Source organism: Daphnia carinata, chromosome 9 (genome assembly GCF_022539665.2).
Source record: "Daphnia carinata strain CSIRO-1 chromosome 9, CSIRO_AGI_Dcar_HiC_V3, whole genome shotgun sequence".
NCBI classification, from domain to species: domain Eukaryota; kingdom Metazoa; phylum Arthropoda; class Branchiopoda; order Diplostraca; family Daphniidae; genus Daphnia; species Daphnia carinata.
The window spans coordinates 3,831,438-3,853,282 of NC_081339.1; the positions used below are offsets into that span (position 1 = coordinate 3,831,438).

The 21,845-nt window shown below is 41.9% G+C and overlaps 3 protein-coding genes across 6 annotated transcripts; all 3 read left to right on the forward strand.

Annotated features, from left to right (window-relative positions):
- Positions 1–1,658: 1,658 nt before the first annotated feature.
- Positions 1,659–21,024, forward strand: LOC130688308 (oviduct-specific glycoprotein-like). 4 transcript variants are annotated; one of them, XM_057511286.2, is made up of 15 exons: positions 13,416–13,573; positions 15,916–16,078; positions 16,146–16,382; positions 16,456–16,715; positions 16,825–16,943; positions 17,029–17,161; positions 17,227–17,538; positions 17,603–17,805; positions 17,887–18,161; positions 18,269–18,583; positions 18,700–18,838; positions 19,012–19,116; positions 19,229–19,326; positions 19,465–19,919; positions 20,033–20,278. In XM_057511286.2, exons 2-15 carry the CDS (start codon positions 16,033–16,035, stop codon positions 20,120–20,122), a joined length of 2,787 nt encoding a protein of 928 aa, XP_057367269.1. In that variant the 5' UTR covers positions 13,416–13,573; positions 15,916–16,032; the 3' UTR covers positions 20,123–20,278. The 4 variants fall into 4 exon arrangements, with proteins under 4 accessions (XP_059352937.1, XP_057367269.1, XP_057367270.1 ...); XM_057511287.2 differs by having other exon boundaries at positions 19,465–19,916; XM_059496954.1 differs by lacking the exons at positions 13,416–13,573; positions 19,465–19,919 and adding an exon at positions 1,659–1,664 and having other exon boundaries at positions 16,033–16,078; positions 20,033–21,024.
- On the forward strand, positions 7,916–10,364 carry LOC130688331 (probable methyltransferase-like protein 24). Its single transcript, XM_057511313.2, has 6 exons — positions 7,916–8,052; positions 8,229–8,623; positions 8,696–8,784; positions 8,862–8,957; positions 9,016–9,627; positions 9,686–10,364. The coding sequence occupies exons 5-6, from the start codon at positions 9,239–9,241 to the stop codon at positions 10,170–10,172; spliced, it is 876 nt and encodes a 291-aa protein (XP_057367296.1). The 5' UTR covers positions 7,916–8,052; positions 8,229–8,623; positions 8,696–8,784; positions 8,862–8,957; positions 9,016–9,238; the 3' UTR covers positions 10,173–10,364.
- Positions 10,818–12,047, forward strand: LOC130688510 (uncharacterized). Its single transcript, XM_057511493.2, has one exon. The coding sequence runs from the start codon at positions 11,142–11,144 to the stop codon at positions 12,045–12,047; it is 906 nt and encodes a 301-aa protein (XP_057367476.2). The 5' UTR covers positions 10,818–11,141.
- Positions 21,025–21,845: the final 821 nt, after the last annotated feature.

Consider the following 21,845-nt stretch of genomic DNA (forward strand, 5'->3'; position numbering starts at 1 on the left):
GTTTTTGTTTTTGTTTTTCTTTTCATGCAAAACGAATATCCGCAACAAAAAAAAAAAAAAAAGCAACGACTTTACGCGTTTCGACACACATGAACTTTTAAAGTCAACACACACACACACACAAAAAAAAAATGTGTCGTCGTTTGCTGCTCGATTCGGAACTCTAACCATTTGGAATTTTTCAAAATAAATATTTTCTTTCTTTTCAAGCGTCGTGAAAGAAACAAAAAAAAAAAAAAAATTATGAATGCATATATAATTACGGAATGTGTACGTACGTAAACACGTAAAGAAAATGTTTAAGAGAGGGGATGAAAAAAAAAAAAAAAAGGAATAGTCTTCCCCGGAGCGGATTGACGACCCAGTTGGCCCCGTCCGAAAAAGCTCCTCCAGTCATAAATCTCTCTCTCTTTTTCTCTCTTTCTTTTCCTTTAGTCCCGAAAGAATTTTTTTTTTTTTTTTTTAAAGATAAACACAAAAAGCAAGAAAGAAAAAATAAATAACATTAGCATTGGATAACACAAAAGCTCTTCGACATCTTTTGTTGTTACGACTGCCACGGATATTTGGTCAGAGCTGCTACATGTTTCTCTTATAAATCGATAGATTTTGCAAAGTAGAATTCACTATCAGATAAAGGGAGGGGGGGGGGGGGAGGGATAGGGATCGGGATCAGTTGAGTTACTCTTTTTCAAACACGCCGAGCCTTTTCGTTTTAACTGTCCACATTTTTTTTTGTGAACGTTGACAAAACGCGTAGAACAATAACGTTGGCCAAAAAAAATAAAATGATGAGCGAGGCAATCAAGCGAATAGCACGCGATATTCGAATGATAATAATCTTAAACACAAAAAGAGAAAGAAATACTAATAACGTGCAAATCGGCCATAAAACGAACATCAAAGAAAAAAGATGGAAGACGGGGGTCTCAGGTGTGCCGAGTTCTTCAAATATAAATACACATCATTTTGAACTTGGACCGTGAGCGTGATGGCAATGAAGTTGTGAAGTCGTTGGCCAGCACCACTGGCCATCGGTCAGCCATTTAAACTTTATTTTTGTTTCTTCTCTTCTTTTTGTTTTTTTATTGTTATTATTTACGAGCGGCGGAAGGGAAAATCGCGGTCATTCTCGTTTTTTTTCCCCCTCTCCCGCGATAAATAGCCAATTGACAAGTCAGCGTGAATGTTGAGGCAGAGGTCAACAACACACGCCGTGACATCCTTTTCCTTTTTCGACTGGTGTTTCAAGCAATTCATCCCTTTCTTACCTTTCTCTTCTCATACATTATTATTCCGTCTTCTCTTCTTTTTAAAAACACTCATAGCCGTTCTGCGACCGCCAGTTACGTTGGATTTGGAAAAAAAAAAAAAAAAGAGCGAGAGAGAAATCACGGACGTGCTGCCATCTAGCGTGGCGGAAGCGAACGACAAGCAAAAAAATCACGCACGCAAACAAAACAAACAAGACTTCAAAACGGAACGGCGGATTCAATAAGAATAAAATCGAAAATCGAATCGCATCCTACCTTATTGGATGGACTGGCTGTCGATTGGATCGTCACCACCTGGGCGGATCGGTGATACTCGGTAACGACGCCCGGTAACAGGTAGCCCAAGTTACACGGATCGAACCACACCAACTCTCCCTGAAAAACAGAAACAAAAAGAAAAATCATTATAATCAAGCAAAAAACACGGATTTTTAATGAGCCAACGTGCATCCCACAAACACCGGCGAACATACATAACTGATTCTCCCTTTTTGAACGAAACGAAAAACGCCCATGTCCTGCAATTACGCACACTCTCCTTAATCTACCATAACACGACCAGCTGCTGGCACATCAAAATTCCGTCATAAAAAAAAAAAAAAAAAACAAAAAAAAACAAAGCGAACGTCAAAACAAAAACGTTCGCCATGAAAGGATTCCAAAGAATAGAAAAAAAAAGAAAAGAAAGAAAAACATGACAACTTTGGTAATGATCATTAACTTTCGAAATATCGCGGCAGTCATGCCACAGGTATCGCACACACACACGCAGCAAACAAAAAAAAAAAAAAAAAAAAAAAAAAATGAGGCCCAGCTGGCCGAAACGGATAGGGTATGTTAACAACCAGAGTGAGGTGGCGTGAGTGAAAGTATTCCTCGTCGACGTCCCTGTCTTGCGCGTCATCGAAATTGCTGCATTGGTCGTCATCGGCCGCGGACGGAGGCGAGCCGTTGGGCCGGCCATGTACGGGAAGTTGCCTCTGCTTTTGCCAGTATTGCTGGTCGGCGTAATCCTCGAGTAATAGCGGATCGAATCGCCGCTTCTCCGTTAAACGGACCGTGCCGCTATCAACGTAACTGCCGGACGATAATGGAAAATCCAACGGATCGGCCTCCGTCCGCCGCCGTTCGGACTGGCCGCGCGTTAACTTTGGACAAAAGAATTCGCCGATTGAAAAATGATGGCATTTCTCACGGTCGTCCAGCGCCGCCCGTCGCTGGGCGCCAATCACATCCTGGCGAGCAAACACATGGCCCTGGCTGAGGTGGATGAGCGACACGGGCGCCGACCCGTCCGAGCGCTCGAACGATTCGTCCAATAAATCCAGCGGCCGTTTAAATGTCAAACCGAAACTGGAGAAACTGATGGAAGCGCTCTGCTCCTGGACGTCCCACTTGTAATTAAAACTCATGCGACGCTGAGGTGGCACCCGTTCGTTCTTCTCCGTACGCTCCATCGTTTTCAGTCCACCCGGAAATCTGGAGCTTTTCTTGTTCGTCTCATTCGCAAACAACAAAATAATACAACGCACAATAGAAAAGAAAGAAACAAACACACAACCGGCCAGATTGGTCGCCAGAATCCGAATGCTTTGGCTTCCATCGACCAAGTACAAACGTCGGAGTAAGGGAAAATAAAAAATAAAAAAATATATAAAAATGCAGACCGTGACGAGATGACCAAAAAAAGAAAAACGAGTACCAACGAGCGTAACAGACACTACAGCAGCCCCGGTTTCAATTGAATCGATCTCACATTTCTTCCCCTCCTGGGCAAACAAAAACAAGGTTTTTCTTCTTTTTCTAAATAATAATAATTTTCTTCTTGTTCTTCTCTACACTTCTCCCCGCACGGTTGTTTTTTCTTTAAATGTTGTGGGATAACATACAGGAGGATACGTGTGTGTGTGTGTGTGTGTGTGTGAGGCGTTCTACATAGCGCGTGTACAAAAGCCGTTGGTTCAATGTCACTGACCGGACCATTGAATTCAAACCGTATAGACACGGCGATGAACAAAAACCGCGAAATAAATAAATAAATAAAGGGGGCCAAAAAATACAAAACCACACACGCTAGCTAGTTAACTACTGTTTTTTTCTTTTTCCATTGGTGTTGTGTTGTATAGCCCTTTATTTATTATGATTATTATTCCTCCGGACGTGTGCGCGCGCGCGACATCCATTTGGCCTCTAAAAATTTTAAGCTTTTCCATTCAAGGTGGATTTGAAAAGATTTCTAAAGTTCAAATGACCAGAAAAAAACAAACAAAACACTGATGGTCAATGCGCTCTGGAATATGTTAGCTCAACTCGCCCTTCCAGTTCCATTTCTCAATTTACGTACACATTCATCTACAATAATATTTGCTTATTTAAAGAAGAGAAGAAAAAACATGAAAAGGACAGGGCGAGAATAGAAAAACAAATTCTTAAGATGACTCAAGGGTACTATTAATAAAAAAAAATAAAAAAATTATGTCCTCTCTTAGAAAATGCTGGTTGTTATTCCAGTCAAGGTGGAAAGAACAGGTGTTGGCACAATGTACAGCAACGATATCCATTTTCACGACTTCTCATTCTTCTTACATACATAAAAAAAAAAAAAAAATGCTTTAACTATTATGATTCGCGATAGGGCGGCACTACGAAAAAAAAAAAATTGAGAATGAGGCGCGTTTATTCAGCCGAGCGTTAATGCGAAAAGCCATCACCGTCCGCATTTCGGACACGGCAGCATCAAAATTCGCGTGATGAAAACATTTCTGGCCACGTAATGTCCCCACAATGAATAATATAAAAAAAAAAATGCTGGAAATCGTCAACCACGAACTCATTTGATTCCGTTTCTTTTCTAAGTGTATCAGTTGAAATGACCGGAAAAAAAAAAAAAGAAGAAAAAAGAAATTTCCCAATTGAAAAATTTTGTCTCCATTGTTGCGCGCGTGTTTTGGAGAAAACGAGAAAGAAAGAAAAAAAAAAAATAAAGAGGCTGGAACGGTTGAATAACGGAGCCTATCAATCGAGCGCGGTTTCTAGCCGCAATTCGGCCAGCGCGAGTTCACTCCCATTAACCATAGATATATTTTTTCTTTTTAAAAAACGGACCGTCTCGTATTCAACTACGAAATGAACGTCGTGGACTTTGAAAATCACTGCCCGGTGGCAGTGTTATTTACCTCTTTGCATTTTGTCCGTCTTGCCGACCGCACATGAGAAATAAAATAGTAGTGAGAACGTTCAACTTGGCGGAACTTCTTGAGGACAATCGAGGGAGAAGATGTCACCGGCGAGATATCGGCAACCGGGAAGAAGAGGAATGTCTCCCCCCCCCCCTTCCACGACTACCACGGAAGGAAGCAAACAAACGCGTGACGACATCATTGAGAAAGATCAGCATCGTCCATTCCTGTTGAACGAACGCAAAAGCGTGTCCGTTTTTGAATAAACAAAAAGACCGCCCTCAAGAGAAAAAAAAAAACGATGGATACCTGCGCACCATCTAACGGCCAAAATAGGCACTCGCAGTAATGTGAATGCCCGGCGTTTGTTTATCGACAACAACAACATCGCACATCGCTACAATGAAAATAAACAATTTCAAACGCAGGTGAAGGAGTCTAGCGTAATGGGGGTCTTACCTTATCGAGATTGACCTTGGTGGCGGCCATGTTGGAATGTGTCTCCTATCCAACGCGAGGGAAACGAAGAACGCCCCCAAGACACCGGATGGACAGTCGACGGCCGGTCGAGGAACAAAAAAAAGAGGGCCGGCTTTTTGAAGAATTGCGAAGCAGCAGGAGTTCCGTCTCAGGTACAGACCACCGCCGCCACCGCAACAATGTAACGACACACCTTTTAGGGCTTCGTCATCGTCCCCTGTAGGAATGATCAAATAGGAAAAAACAAAAAAAACACAAACGGTCAGTTAAAGGATTGGCAATTTAATCACATTCGTTTGATACAATACATCAATTTCAGTTAAAAGGATTGCTGGTTGCGAGATTACATCATCGACAAACTGTCACGTTTTTTTTTTCTTTCAATTTTCTAACAGCAATTTTACTTTCACCATTTGCCCCCCTTTTTTTTTTTGGCTGAGAACTAATAGACGTGACGTAACGAGTCTGGTATTTCAGTCAATGCCAAAACAGGTTTTCAAACGGCACACGTGTGGGGCATTTCACCCGTAATTGAAGTAAACTAAATCACTGAAACGAGGCATTTCCATTTCACTCATATTTTCTTTTTTCTTACATTTCAGTCATCGTCACACGCACGATTTCCAATATGAACGCACGCTCCCACTGAACAAAACAAAACAAAAAAAAATCACAATCACAGTTCGTGTGTGCGTACGTTTTCTCTCTTTTGTTTTATTACATTCTCGTATTGATCGCTTGTAACGCAAAAGAGCTGCGGGCTCAGTTTTTTTTTTTTTTTTTTTTTCAAACGAAATGTGTTTTTCTTTCTTCTTTCCTTCCAGTTTCAGTACAAGAAAAGAGAATAGAAACGCATAGACACACATGTAACACCTGAGGGAGAGGCGACCACTAGGTACTGCCAGGAGCGTTAATGGTTTTTCTGACTTCTGCACACCGATATTTATCCCCCCGGAAGAAAAAAATAAAATGATGTTGACCGAACTTATTGCGAGAGTAACACGGGGAATGGGCCGGATGTCTCGTATCAACCGGAAATGTCTTGTTGTTGTTGTCGTCGTGTCGAATAAAGAACAACCAAAAAATAAAATCATAGAATCGTCCATGTCAATGCAGAGGGTACGCACAAATTGCTTGGTAACGTACTGACTACCGTTCGCTATTGAGGTTGAATAATCGGAGAAAACGGGACACGAACTCTTTGAATGTATAATTTTCTTGGCGTTCACATCGCAACTCCTGGGGGGTGGACTACAAAATAATAAAAAAAAAAAACCAGGATCTGTTTTTTTTTGAAAGTCTGTGAGACTATCGGTTTTCGCACGGTACACCCGTTACCACGCTAAAGAAATAAGACTTATAGACGTTTAGTTCAAAAGGTGGGCCGTTAATAAGAAGAGAGAAAAATACAAGAAGATAACAAAACAAAAAAAAAAAAAAATGTCAGACAAAAGATGTTTTTGTTTTTTTGTTTTAATTTCGCTTCTTTAATTTTTCCCCTTCGACTTGCTGATGTTCTTGAAAAGGAAACCTGTCCCTCGGACCAGGGTCGTTTAGTTCCAGTCTACCTTCTTTTTTTCTCCCTCCCTTGAGCTACTAAGAATATAACCATAAAATGTACGAAAATAGTTGGTAATAGAAAAATATTTAAAAAAATGGAAGGCGAGAGGAGGAGGGGGGACTACGACAAAGACGTGATTAAGGCCGACGTCGGCCACAGAGGAGCTACAAAGATGGAGGTGGTTCGAGGTGGATGGTGAGTTTCTCACGTTCTGCATTTCACGCCCCGTAGTTGAGATTCCGAATAATAAAAAGAGAACATGTAGCCCACCCAAAAGTTCTTGATTTGTTTTCATTCAATGACAAGACTTTGCTGTTCAATTGATTTGTTTGGCAAAAAAAAAGGGGACGTGTGACACAATCTGACAACATTGTGCAACCTACGTGTTGCACATCGAAAAAAAAAGGTCTGTGAACATTTCTCGTGGGCATACGCATTCCTTCACAAATGTTTATGTCTTAGAAAAGGAAGAAGAAAAAAAAACAAGTCGAGGACCTTTTTTTTTCTTCTTCTTCTTCATTTTCGTTAGGGGTGGGAGCTTGGAAAAGAGAGAGGGGAGTCGTAGCCAGAGGGCAATGCTTACCTGGCTTATTGACCCGTGCTCGAGATTTTCTTCCTCCGACATGCAGACACACAAAACGTTGTGATGGCCCCAGCCAGAAAAAAAAAACTTTCGATTCCCGTCACTAGTTCTCGGATGAAATGAGGTTTTGTTCGATACACTGACAACAGAAAGAAGAACGAGATGCACGAGCAAACCAGTCGTTAAAATCACCACACACACTTGACGATGAAGGCAAATGAGTTTGTTCTTTGCAGACGAGCCAAAAAAGAAGAAAAACCCACGTGATGATGGATTGTCTGAAAGCTGTGTAATCAGCAGTGTTGTAACTGCGACGACAGCCAAAAGCTCATTAGCGTGTAATGTCTAGCAAATCACCAGCTGAAATGGGAAGATGGTCGTGTAGTGGTCGGGTGAATCAGTGTCCGAAACGAGCAGAACAAATTCAAGCCACAACGCAGCACATTTGACAATAACTTACTTCTCCTTTGAAGCGTGAAAGATAAACTGAACAACTGGAGGAAGAAGGAAGGAGGAGACGAGAAACAAAACCGCACCGACTCTTTTTTCGGTAGTAGTGGTCGGTTAATTTTTTATTTCTCTCCCAAGCCCGCCAACAGGACTTCTTCCTGGCCAAAAGGTGTGAGAACAACTGAGCGCGCCCTCTCTGCACCAACCGCATGGAGGCTCTGCACTTGTTCGGCTTCCTACTTTCGCCGACAGGTGGTTTCATGTCTCGCCTCCATTGTTTACTCGTCGTCTGCAAGACCTTCTTCAAATGAAAACAAAAAATTCGCTGAACTTTCTGTTGTTGCCTTTCGGCATTGAACCGTTGGCTTTGCTCGTGAAAAGCAAATCGAAAATTACATTTGCCAAAATGTAAATGTTAGTGTTCGCTGTTGCCAAGACGATGACGAAAAAAAAAAAAAAAAGCTGGGAAAATGTTTGATTCAATCCCGTTTTGTCTCCTTATTCGGACATGGAACAGATCAAAGGGTCAGCTTGTAAAAATAATATTAGATGGGTGGGGTCTTTTCGTTTTACTAGATACCAAAAACTGCGTGACCCACGCTAGCATTCCCTTTCACTTGTAGACTTTGATTGACTCAAAAAAAACCAAAAAACATCTGGTTTACCTAATCATTTTGTCCTATTTTTCTTCTCACTTTCAGGTTGTGGTGTTTACACGAGAGAGTTCGAATCATTCCCGTTTGACATCGTTTGCTTTTTATGGATGATGCATGGCGACGAAAGGTCTCAAGAGGTGTTCTTTAACATATAACATCATCCGTATTGTTCTCCTAGCTACGCTGTGCATCGATGGCGGATTACCATTAATTGCTGTACCGTTGGAATTAGAAAGGAACGTGATCTAGATTCGGCCCTATCATTTCTCGAGAATCGCCCTGTGAGCTGCCGAAGGTTATTACTTTCTCGGAATGGAATGAAAAACCCTATTGCGTTAAGACTCCAGTTGCCAGAAAAAAAACAAAACTTTCGTTTTCTCTATACCTGCGAGCAACGAAATTTCTTCTTTAATCCCCTTTCCCAAATGTGATGTGAACACGTAAGCCAAACAAAAGAATTTGAAACAGTTATCCAGCAGAATTTAAAGAATTTAATTATTGTTTTATTTTAGCAAAGTCAATCGGTCACGTTGTTTCAAATGGAATTCCTGCGAAATTCGAACTGTTTTGACAACTCGGCACCAAACAACGGGAAAGCTCGGTTCGTATATAACGTTATTATGTGTCCAATATATTCATCAAGTCACAATTTCACGAGAAACCTTAATGCATCCGCAGGTTTCTTTAAAGAAAAAGGAAAACAACAACGAATGGCTTGGTGAATCGCCGGAACGTCATTTCGGCAGGAAATGGAAATTTCTTTTCACACCGGCGGTACGTGTAACATTTCCGTTGAACATTTGACCGACTGATTTATGGTGTCTCATTTTAGCTCTGTAATAGTAGGAAAAAAAAAAAAGAATTAACATTTCAGAAAACAATACCATGGAGATGAAAAATCTATTTAAGCAAAATACCTAGAAAAAAGAGTATCCAGTACTTCAAAAATTCGACATGGTTGATGATGAATTTTTCGAGGAGATTTCCTTCCGACGTTCTATGTTTCCATAACAAAAGTTCAAACAGACGCATCCAGTCGAACAGTGAACATCGTCATGACTTCTGGCAACAAAGTTAGGAGATTAGTTAGGTCATCGGTGCAAATTTCATTTCTATTGGCATTTGTTTTCATCCTGTTTATCGCAAGGAATAGCGACCCACCTACAGACAGAGATTGGACCAAATTGAGTGCTGTCCAAGCTCTAACGAAACAAGAAATCATTCATTACTTACAGTGGAGCAATGCCTCATCGTGTCGTCTATCCAATGACTTCGGAGGCGCTATGGCTCTCTTCGGCATCGACGGACAGAAAGCCGTTTGCCTTGATACAGAGGTGCGTCCAATCAAGGGCAAGTGTTTGGTCTATTCGTTCGGCGTCAACAACGAATGGTCCTTCGAAGATACCATGGACAATTATGGATGCGAAGTATACGCTTTCGATCCGTAAGTTCCTTTAAATAATGTTCTGTTTTTTAAAATGAATAAATTAATTTTTAAACAGTTCTATGGAACAGTCGGATCATGACCGTGGTGACAGGATTCATTTCTACCGTTACGGATTGGGGAGCGAGAAGGTCTTGAGAACGATCAAAGGCCAACGAGGTTGGCGTCTGGTGCCACTCTCCGATTTGTACAAGGTGATGGAGAAACGCCACGGTGCCAACAAGATCATCGACTACCTGAAAATCGACATTGAAAGTGGCGAATGGGCTGCCCTACCGCAAATTCTTCAATCGGGAATGATGGACAAAGTGCGCCAGTTGGGTGTCGAGATCCATTTGCCGGCCGGAGGAGATGTGGCTGAATTTTACAGGTTAATAGGCATCGTCAGATCGCTGGAGAATTACGGCATGGTCCGCTTCAATTCCAAGTTGAATCCATTTTCGGAACGGTGGATGGAAACACTTCAGTCGGAGAGTTACGCGGCCTACGAGCTGGCCTGGTACAACAACCGACTCCGGCGAAATCGTAGCTCCTATTACGGTTAATTAACCATACAGATGAAGATTTTAATGCTGTTTGTACCGTGAATAAATCACAAAGACTTTGAAGGCAAAAAAAAAAAAAAAAAAAGGAATGTTCTTAATAAAGAAATGCTACATTTCAAGGTTTCAGACTAACATTCTGAAAATGCATTGGTGGGGAATTCTGTTTCGGCCATGTGTGGAAATACATTCACCCAAACACAATAGCAAAACATTTTAGATTGTTGTGTTAACTGGGGTATTTATAGAATGTTTAGCAACGCCATTGATATTCCTCAAACAAATCGAATAGGAATTTTCAGTTTAAAAGAAAACCTAAAAACCCGTGTGAAGTTATTACCCTTTCAATAGTTATGCTCCTCTTCATCGATGGTAGTCTGGATGCTCCAGGCTTTACATCATCACAACCTTCAACCATCTTTTTTTTTTTTTTTTTTTTTTAAAGTAAAAATGAAAAATACGCTCGAGGATGTCTAGCCCAGCTGATCTGGAATTGATGTTAAAATAATTGGCCGTTGCATCTACCGGCCATAGATCAACGTGCAGTTCTCGTTTGATGTTCGTGAAAGCAGGAAGTTCGTGAGTGACCATCTCATAGTGAAAACAGCATCACGCTGACTTGAATGTTTTAAACTTTAAAAATCAAACGGTGGAGAAAGGAAATTGAATTTAGAAGTCAGTGCAGGTTCTTCTTTCGTGTAAAACTCGATTGAAGATTACCCAAGTTATAACTAAATAAAGCTTTCTCCGTGAACCGTGACCGAAAAGAAAAGAGGAAGTTGCAAATCTCGTTTGATTCGGATTTTCCCCTAGTCAACTCTCTAAACTGAAAGTAACCGGACTAAAAATCCGCCGCGAAATAGATCGCAGATACAACAAAACTGAAATTCAAAAAAAAAAAAAAAAAAAAAAAAGAAATTGTTGATGTCAAACTTATTTACTTTGTTTGCGATTAGGAAAAGATAAAGAGCGATGCAAATGAGCCGTTCGATTGCCAGAATTGCGTCTTCGTGTTGCAAACTAAAGTTAATAGTTGCCCTCGTTGCAGCCCTCGCAATTGTTGTTTTGCTTTCCCGAAACGTCTCGACCGCATTTCCATTCTATCAGTGTCTATCGGTGAACAGCCGGACGGACTGGAGCTCCATGGACGTCAACACAATGACGGCCAAACAAATCATGGATTACTTTCGGTGGAACAATGCATCGTCGTGTCGTTTAGCTCAGTACTTTGGTGGCGTGACGTTCCTCTTTGGAATCGACGGCCAGAAGGCCGTCTGCATGGACCCGGAAATTATGCCGTTAGCGGGCAAATGCATTGTCTACTCGTTCGGTATCAACGACGATTGGTCGTTCGAGGAAATGATCGATCGTTACGGCTGTGACGTGTACGCCTTCGATCCGTCTTTAAACATGACCACTCGCAACTGGAACGACACGAACATTCACTACTTCCACCTAGGATTGGCTGACCACGAAGAACAATCCGACGACGGCTGGCACGTCCAAACCCTGTCCACCATTTATCAGAAACTGCTCACCGAGAAACTACACGCATCCGATCGCTTTATCGATTACCTTAAGATAGACATCGAAGAGGACGAGTGGACTGTTCTCGTCGACATTCTCCATTCTGGAATGCTGGGAAAAGTCAGACAGCTGGCCGTCGAAGTGCATCTACCACTCGAAGGCAGCATCAGTGATTATCAGCGGCTGGTTGGTCTGCTCAGATCGATGGAAGAACAGCATGGCATGATTCGTTTCGATTCGAAAATCAACGCCTATTCCGAAGGTTCCATTAGGCATCTGTTTGGCATGGGCTACGCGGCTCACGAGATGGCCTGGTACAACCGACGGCCATTACACTATTATAACGAATGAAAAAAAAAACGCATGTAAAAAAAAAAATGTGATATTCAAAGTGAGAAACCAAAAAATAATGTTTATTACGTTGTTTTACTCGATTGTTCCCAATTTTTCTTCTTAAAATTTTAATTGACAGCATTAAATTGCGCAAAGTCTTGCCGATATGGTGGCCTTGTTCGAGCTTGAAACGGTCGTTGGATAAGAAAGTGGAACTCGGTTATTAGGATCTTCTTCTTTTCTTCTTAGTGCGATATCAACCATAAAAATATCGGACGTTAACGATAAACCCGTCTCGCAATAAAGGGACGCCGCCTAATGTGGGAATTCAAATTTTTTTTTTGCTACATGACGTTTGCATTCTTGTGGTTGAAAAAATGTAAGTCGATTTCTAAAACGAGAAAGAAAAAGCCCTTGAGGAGCAAGACAAACTACGTACCACACTCCGATTGTAGTGCATCCAAAAATGTCAGGGGGGATGTTTTCGAACCCTTCCTTTTCAGTTTCTCACGGTATAAAATTGTCAAAATGCCCCCACTCAAGTAATAGATTTTGTTTTTACTTACAATAAGATGAGATTGACGAACTAATTCCTGGGAGGTAGACAATCCGCTTGAAATTGGTCACAATTGAGGTTTTAAGAATCTTCGATAGTCAGAGAATAAACACACCTGTCCTTTATGACAGCAGGTAAAAAGAGAAAACTTGGACGGTTGACTGCCATCTGTGAACGATTGAACCAAATTTTTTTTTTTTTTGGAAGTTTGAAAACAAAAACAATTCGAACAGAAAAATGTTGGGATTTTACCTGTGGAAAGGTGAATGAAAAAGAAACAAATGGTGGGAGGGCACAACATGGTAGACCCAACGAACGCAAATTAGAAAATTAGAAAAAAAAAAAATAAATAAATAAATACCACCAGCGACAAACAAGAAAGGAAAAAAAAAAAAAAAAGAATTCGATTGGGTTAAAGGATAAGACGATAGTCGACAAACTTTCTCTCTGCCAGTCTGCGCTTCGAAGTCGATCTGTCGCTCGTTTCTCTCCCAGTTTATTGTTGTCGATCTTTATTTGGAAGGGGGGGCGATTGTTTGGTTATCCAAAAACCCGTTGCCCCAGAGTTCATCAGTTGATCTTCTTTTTTTTTTCCAACCGGAATTCACGTACCACAAGAAAAGAAAACAGTTTCGAAACACTGCGAATAAAAAAAAAAAAAATTATTTGTTTAAAACAAGAAGAAGAAAAAAAAAACCGCACTTGTTTCTGACCAATTGGAAACACTTCCTCTCTCGTTCCAGTAGGTACTCCCCTTGTTCTCTCTTTTCTTTTTTTTTTTCCCCACCTCCATTTTCTCCTATAGAGGACCTGTTGCTGGACAAGGGCCGGGCTTCTTCAGTACCCGTCTCCACTTCGACGTGCGCAGCCGTGCGCTTCTCACCTGGTTCCCATCCGTCTCTCTCTTTTTTTTTTTCCCCCTGTGATTCTTCCTCGGTGTGTATGTGTTTGTTGTGTACTTGAGTGCGTCCTCTTCTTCTCTGAAAAGGTACTTTAATTAATCACATAGTTTTTTTGTTTTTTGTTTTTTTTTAAGAATTGCGTTATTTAGAAAAATAAGAGACGTGTACCTGATAGAGTTGGTCACGTATTCACGCGATATCTGAGGGCCAAAAAGAAAAAAGAAATGAAATACATACACTAGAAAGAAAGCGAAGCAGGTCACAAAAAGCTTTTTGCTGCTTTCTCTCAAGATCCGCATGCTGGGCCAAAATGAGGGAAACCCGTCATTTGCTCGTCTTCTCTCGCAATCATTTGCATCGAGTTTCAAATGTGTTGTTAACATCCGCTATCCTTTGCGACCGTATATTCCGGTATAAATTAGATAGTTTTAATAACCCCCGAATGGCTGTGTGTGATGGCCAAGGCGACGATGTTATAAGAGAGGGGAGAACAGCCACTGCCAGAAGTGGGTCAAGTGAAATGGAAAGCAACGACTCCCTCGCTCTTTTTTTTTTTTCTTCTCTTTCTCTCCTCGAAGTTGTTTCTATTCCTTTCTATACGTCTGCGTAGAATATCATATCGAGTTTCATTTCTGTTTTACCTTTCCGAGTTTGACCGTCTCTCCTCACGTATTTTTTTTCCATCGACGATTATTTGTTTAAAGACAGGCTGAATTGATACTTTGGATGGTGGCCATTTTTTGTTGCGTGGAACGGTCAACCACAACCAGGTAGTTCACAAGTTAAATTGGAACCTTTCACTTTCCATTGGAGCCTCGCAACTCGCCGTCCAAAACTCAAATCTATGGGAAAAAAAAAAGAAAAGAAAGAGAAACCTTTTTCAAATCATTTAAAAAACATTAGGAAAAAAGAATAATCCATCCAAAACCTGTTTATGATATCGTTCCAAAACGGATGGAATTCTTCAAAGGGCGTCGATAGGAAATTGGGATGAAAATGCTTGGCGGTCACTCTCAGGGCTTCTCTTATTCGATTGTTTTCTGAGCTTTTTCCTTTCACTTTCGCAAAACCTGCAACGTTTGCGGTATTTAAACAATGTTATTCACTGAGAGCTTTTAACTCTCTCGCATTATTACACCATCACCTTTTGTTTCACGAAAGAAAAGAACAAAAAAAAACAAAAACAAAACAACATATCATAATAAACTATATCGTACCAGGGAAAGTCAGGTAATTGTCTACCATAATTCGTGTTATGTAGGACGGTCACGGTCTCGCTGTCATTCGTGACGGACGTGTATATCATCAGGATTTCTCTGGCGTATATACGTTTTGAGAAGCAGCACATCCCCATTTTTTTTTTTCTTCTGTTGTTTATTACATTTCGGCTTGGAAATATATTTGTCAATTGGAGCGAAGACATCACCACACAATACACACAAAACTCGTATCCAATGACGTTAGCAGAAAAAAAAACGCCTTTAAGGGACGATGATGAAGTCAAACGGTATATTTTCGTCTCTTTAGGCAGAAGATCTCTCTATCAGCCTCGATAGCCAAAGCGGAGCAACGGTTTTGCAGTGATCATTGATGTTAATGTGTACGAAAATCTTTTGAAAAAAAAAAAATAAAAAAAGGGGGTAGATTCACATCGGCTGACGATGTAATTGAAAAATGCGGTGTTGAAGTGGATGTGAAAATAAAAAGAAGGTAACTTGTAGGTAAAAACCCGTAATAAACGGCTTTTTTTTTTTGGGGGGGGGGGGGGGGGTCTTCAATTGTTTCATTCAAACAAAGTGGAGTAGTAGGTGAGGAGGCAGCAACAGGTGCGCGAGAAGAGCGAGGGCTCAGCGGTACTTTAACCTTGCACCGGCTGCTGCGGTCTACGGTTTAAAAACACGCAAGTCTCTTGTTTTTTGTGTTTTTTTTTTTTAAATATCCCGTAACCAGGAAAAACAAAACCATTTTTGAAATATCTTCATACGACTATATTAAATGTATCTTTAAAAGAAAAAAAAAAAAAAAGAAGAAGAAGAAGATAAATATCAAACGCTATCTGTTGCCTACATAGGGTAACACGCATATTTGATGTACGCATTGTGTAAGAGTTCGTTAGGCCTTTCCTTGCGGTTTAACGCACCGTCTGTTATCCGATAATAGTCGCGTCTTTCACGGACAAGCGAACAAGAAAAAGAAGCACTCGTTTAAGCCATTTAGGTAGCCAAATAATAATAATAAATTTAACTACTACCCTATACGAGCATCTAGCGTATACCAATCAAAGTCGTCATCAAGTCGTCTTTTTTCACGTGTGTGTGTGTGTGTGTGTGTGTACCTGGTGCTGCAATTGCTGGCCCATTGACCTCGATCCTTATTTCTCTCTCTCTCTTATTTTCCTGGCGTCTCTTTTTTTTTTTTTTTCTTCCAGAGGTGGGGCTTTTGCTACCGTCCGCTAGTTTCCTCAGTGTGTCTTGATCGTCTGTCAGGTGCACAAGTGTTTCTCGGTGATACCGCAGTTTGCGCGTGAAAATAAAAACGAGAGAAAATGGCGAACATTCGTTGGATTATTGCCGTCATCTGCTTCGTAACAGGTAATGCAATTTTGAAATGTCAGTTTAAACAAAAAAAAAATGTGTTTTAATCGCAACGGATTTTTAGCATGGTCTTCCGCGATGGCGCAAAGGCCAACGGCCAAGGCCGTCAGCCCCGTTTCCAAGAACAATAAGCGAGTCGTTTGTTACTACGCTAATTGGGCGGCTTATCGTCCTGGACAGGCCAAGTTCTTGCCGCAAAATATCAATCCCTACCTGTGCACCCATCTGATCTACGCGTTCGGTGGTTTCACCAACGATTTCACCCTGAGACCTTTCGACAAATGGCAAGACATCGATCAAGGTTTTCTTTATTATAATTCGCAAACGACTCGCTGGGGGACCATCTAAATGAAACCAAATTAATCTCAAAACAGGGGGTTACGCCAAATTCAACGGTCTCAAGGCGCACAACAAGAACTTGAGGACTCTGCTGGCCATCGGCGGATGGAACGAAGGGTCGACCAGGTTCTCCAAATTGGTCGCCGATCCGGAGACCCGCCAGAATCTGGTCAGATCGGCCATCAAGTACCTCCGTCAGCATCAATTCGACGGCCTCGATCTCGACTGGGAATATCCGGCATCTCGCGATGGTAGCAAACCTGCAGACAGAGAGAATTATGCCCTTCTTGTCAAGGTAACAAACCCCACCCATGTGTGTGTCGCAATGCCGAGCGGGCTCTACTACGATTAAAGAATATGTTTTAACGATTGTGCTTGAAAAAAACAAAACAAAATTCAAACAGGAATTGAGAGACGGTTTCGATAACGAAAAAGGCAATCGAGAAAGGCTCTTGTTGACCATGGCCGTGCCGGCCGGTGTGGACACGATCGAATTGGGTTTCGACATTCGTTCGCTCAACAGGTAACGATTTTGAACATTTTTTTTTCTTTTTTGTAATTGGCAAAAGAAAAGACTTGGCAAAGATTTCGATTTGTTTCAATTTTAGAGATTTGGATTTCATCAACATCTTGAGCTACGATTACCACTCGTCGTTCGAACCGCAGGTCAACCACCACGCTCCCCTTAGAGCCCGCAGCAACTTTGAGGACGCGTTTGACCCCAATGAGGAGCTTAACATCGTGAGAGTTTAACTCTTTTCAGTGTGTCAACCCTAATAGGCTAATTTCTCTTTTAAAAAATTCAGGACTCCACCGTTCAAATTTACCTGCTGAACGGAGCATCGGCCGATAAACTGGTGCTGGGCATACCGACCTACGGTAGAGCGTTCCGATTGGCCAACTCTGATATGACCGAGCTGGGCAGCCCAGCTGACGGCCCGGCCGAAGCTGGTAAAGCCACCAGAGAAAAAGGATATTTAGCCTATTACGAGATTTGCGAGAAGATTGGAGTGGAGAACTGGGCCGTCGAGAAACCCGACCCGGAAGCCGTCGGACCGTTTGCCCACAACGGCATCGAATGGGTCGGCTACGACGACGAGGACATGGCGGCTAAAAAGGTTATTTCTTTTTGTTAATTTCACGGTCGGCTTGACTTTGTATCAAACGTGACGTCATGTGCAGGCTCAATATGTCGTCGATAACGATCTAGGCGGCATCATGTTCTGGTCGATCGATAACGACGATTTCCGCGGCCAGTGCACCGGCCGAAAGTATCCATTGATCGAGTCTGCTAAAGCCGCTCTGTACGGCCAGACTTTGCCCCCCATAAGTCCAATCAACGCCATCGAAGATCGCAATTCAGACACTAGCACATCGAGTACAAAGTGAGTTTGAATTGAATCAAAAACAATTATTTATTATTTTTTTGTTTTTAAAACTGAATAACAATGAATTATTATGTTTAGCGCTTTAATTCGACCGTCTTTGAAACGGCCGACTTCTAACAGCGATAGAATCAGAGGTCCAGGTTCCACGACGACTCGAAGGCCAACTCAAGCCGCTAGTCAAGCAGATTTCAATCCGTTTACGACTCCCGAACCCCCTACCACTCCCGAATCGATCGTCGATTTCGAGTGCAAAGAGGAAGGTTTCTACCCGAATCCCAAAGACTGTAAGAAATATTTCTGGTGCTTGGATACCGCCGCTGGCATGGTATCCCACATCTTTACCTGCCCGTCAGGTAATATATCCCGTTTGTTTCGTTTGTTTTTTTTGTTTTTTTTTTTTTTAAACCCAACTGCAGCTGTTATTTTCAAATTATTTTTGTTCGTGTGTCGCGTTATGTAGGTTTGCATTTCAACAAGTTCACCGACTCTTGCGATTACGCCACAAACGTCATCTGCAAAACGGGAGCTGGAGCCACAACGACCACCACCATCAAACCGTTTTTAGCGCTATCGACGACGACGACGACGACGACGGCCCGACCTACTACAACCAGGCGGCCCACAACAACAAAAACAACTACAACTACTACAACAACAACTCCCGAACCCGAACCGCTCGATTACGTCGACGACATTCAACCACAGCCATTATCCAAAAACGCAGAGACCACACCCGACGAACTGCAACAGCTTTTGCAGCTCATTACCGATCTAGGTATTCACGAACGTTCGTTTTTTTTTTGCACGCTATTATTACGCAAAAAAAAAAAAAAAAAAATTTGAGGAGAAAAAAAAAAGAAAATTTCAACGGTTTCTAATGTGCGGTCACAGGTGGCGTTGATGCTGTGAAACAACTGCTGGAAAAGAGCACGGGGTCGGGACGTGGCCGCAAAGAGGACGGCCAATCCATCCGTCTTAGCTCGGCTCAACGCCAAGCTCTTGAAAGGGTTATCCGCCCGTCTTCAACACGGTAAAAACCCCTTTTCGTTTTGTTTTTTTTCGCATCATTAACTAAACAAAAAACAGTCCCGCGTGAAAAAAAAGAATTGATGATCTTCACACGCTCCGGGCTTCTCTTTTTCTTTCACTTAAATACTTGAAATCGCTGATGAATGGTTCTATTGTTAAAAAAAAAAATTACAGCGAACAAAGCGAGGCGGCGCAAGAAACTTCCACTCGAAGGGCCAGACCCAATTCCCCGCAATACTCGACTTTGCAAAGGAGACGGCCAGGCAATCAGACCATAAAGTACGTAAAAAAAAAAAAAAAAAAAAGAGCCATAAAAAACAGGGGAGGGCCTTTTACGGGTCGTACTAACTAGGGAATAAAATAAAATGATGTGCGTGTCTTACCTTTATAGGATTGAAGAGGTAAAAGAAGTGGAAACGACGACCGAACGTGCCCGTCCGACTATCCTCATCCGCACTGAAGAGGCGCCACCGACAGCTCAGCCGCAAGGTAAAGAAACACATTTGGAATGTCCTCATTAAACGAAACGAATGTTTTCCAAAAAAAAAAAAAAAAAAAAAAAAATGAGTTTCGAATTTGAAAAACGATTGTGTTTGTGACATTGTGACTACGTACCACTTGACGCAGTGTGGCGACGACCGACGTACAGGACGACCGTGTCCGATTCGGCCCATCCCGACCACTTGTCAATGACGGACAATGACGTGATGCAAGTGGCCATGTCGGGCCATTTGCTGGTCGGCTCGAAATTGACCGACGACGTGAACGACATTCCCAACCGACGATTCACGTCCACTGTAGAGGAAGAAACATCCGTTGACGATGCATCTGCCGACTATCCATCATCGGACGGTAGTCACAACAGCCCGTTCTACGACTACCCGGCCGCTGAGGAAGAACAGACGTTCGTGCCGGACGTGGCTGTTGTCGAGCCGGACATTGTTCCCGCGGCTGGACGCAGCGGCGATCCCACCACTTCGCTGGAACAGTATTTCGATCAGCAGTTCCACAGTTTTCAAATGACACGACTGCCGGCAGTCGACTGGTCCCTACGATCAGACGGTCACGACCAAACTCACGTGGTGAGCCCTAAACGACTTCCGACCGCACGACTCTAACAATTGAAATCATTTGCTTATTATTTTGATCAATTAAAAAAAAAAAAAAATTCAATTATGATATACCTGAAAAATAGGGACGAGTAGCAGCACCACGGCGTCCAGCATCTTCGACGATCCAGCGGACGCGGATCCTGCGGACATCTTTGCCTACGACGAAGAATTAGCATTCGATTACGTTGATACAGAATCTCCTTTCGCTTTATCCGACGCAACGACCACTACCACTACTACAACAACAACAACAACTACAACGACAACAACAACAGAGAGACCCACAACAACAACCCAACGGAAAGTCGTTTCACGACGAAGGCCGCTCAATTCCAGGGGGCAATCAACAACCGTCAGGACACCAGTGACGACGACCAGGACTCCGGTGATTGTTACGACCACGCCCATACCACGTGCTCCCATCGTCATCGCCATTCCAGCACCCATCAGCCGGCCCGTCGGTGACGACTTTTCCAGACGTCCAGCGTCTACCGTATCGCCCCGACCGGCTGGACTTTCGAATGTTAGCAGACCGGCCGTCAATCAAGATGATATTACAGGTGATGCCGAAGTGTTCCAGCAAGGCGTTCCCGTAGGTCAGAGCGTCAATGGCAATGTGGTAGAGATCGACGAAGATGGACGCGTCTTTTGTTACGACATTGGCAATTTCGCCTATCCGGAAGATTGCGCCAAATTCGTTCACTGCGCCCGAGGTCCCGGACGAGGTGAAACGGAACCAATTAGCGGTTGGGTGCACACCTGTCCGCCACGTCTTTCTTTCGATCCGGTTGGAGCTATTTGTAACTGGGGCTCTCCTGTGCGTTGTCGACAAATTTAAAGATTTTATTTTATTTTTTATTTTTTATTTTTTATTTTTTTTTACATTTAAGAATTAAAGAAAAAGAAAAAAACCAATCCCTACTCATCCAGCCACATTTCTTTAAGTTCTGGCTTTTTTTTTTTTTTTTTTTTTTTTTTTTTGCTATCTCCACACCTTTTGTGTCGTATATGCCACTGTCATTTGTGTAAATATCAAAAATATTCCCCTTCCTAATTTTGAATTTTTTTTTATTTACCCACTCAACCAGACACCGATTTCAAGGTCGATACTGAAAAAAAAAAAAAGAAATCAGTCCACCCCCTTTTTTTTTTTTTTTTTTTAAGATTTGTTGCCCGTCCCTCCATCGCTTCCCCCTTTCTTCATTTTAAGAACAACAATCCGGTTTTATTTCCACTGAATCCGGAATACGATTTAAAAAAAACAAAACAAAAACTCTTTGATACTGTAAATATATACACACGCACACACACCACACATGGCCAATGAAAAGCATCAAATAAAAAAAAAAAAATCATTAAAAAATCTTTCCACCATTTTTTTTTTTTATGTTTCGAACGGACCAGACGGAGTCAAGGTGAAACCGGTTGGCAAGTCTCTTTTGTACCCAATTTTTTTGTTCTATACCACAAAATAGTGCCTACATCATTCAGTCATCTTTTAATGAATCTTATACAACGAAATTTCAATTGATCCTCGAGGAAAGGGAGGCAAACAAAACAAGAATAACCTGAAGTTTTTTTTGCTTTTTAAAAAAAAAAAAAAAAAAAGAAATTGTGTCGAGAGCTGCGGTTTTGAACGCGTTCACCGAGTTCAAAAGGAAGAAAAAAAAAAAAAAAAAAAGACTAAACATAAAATCGCGTGTTTATACGATGGAGAAGCTCCCGTCACGCCGACCCTGATGAAACGGGAGGGAAATGAAAAAGAAGAAAAAAAAAAAAAAAAAAAAAAAAACATTTTTTTGCCACGTCACGAAAAGCGTTCGCATTGTTTGATTGTTTATCCTTTAGATTCGAGAGAGGTGCTAGAGTTCTATGTAACGCGTGTGTGTATATGCT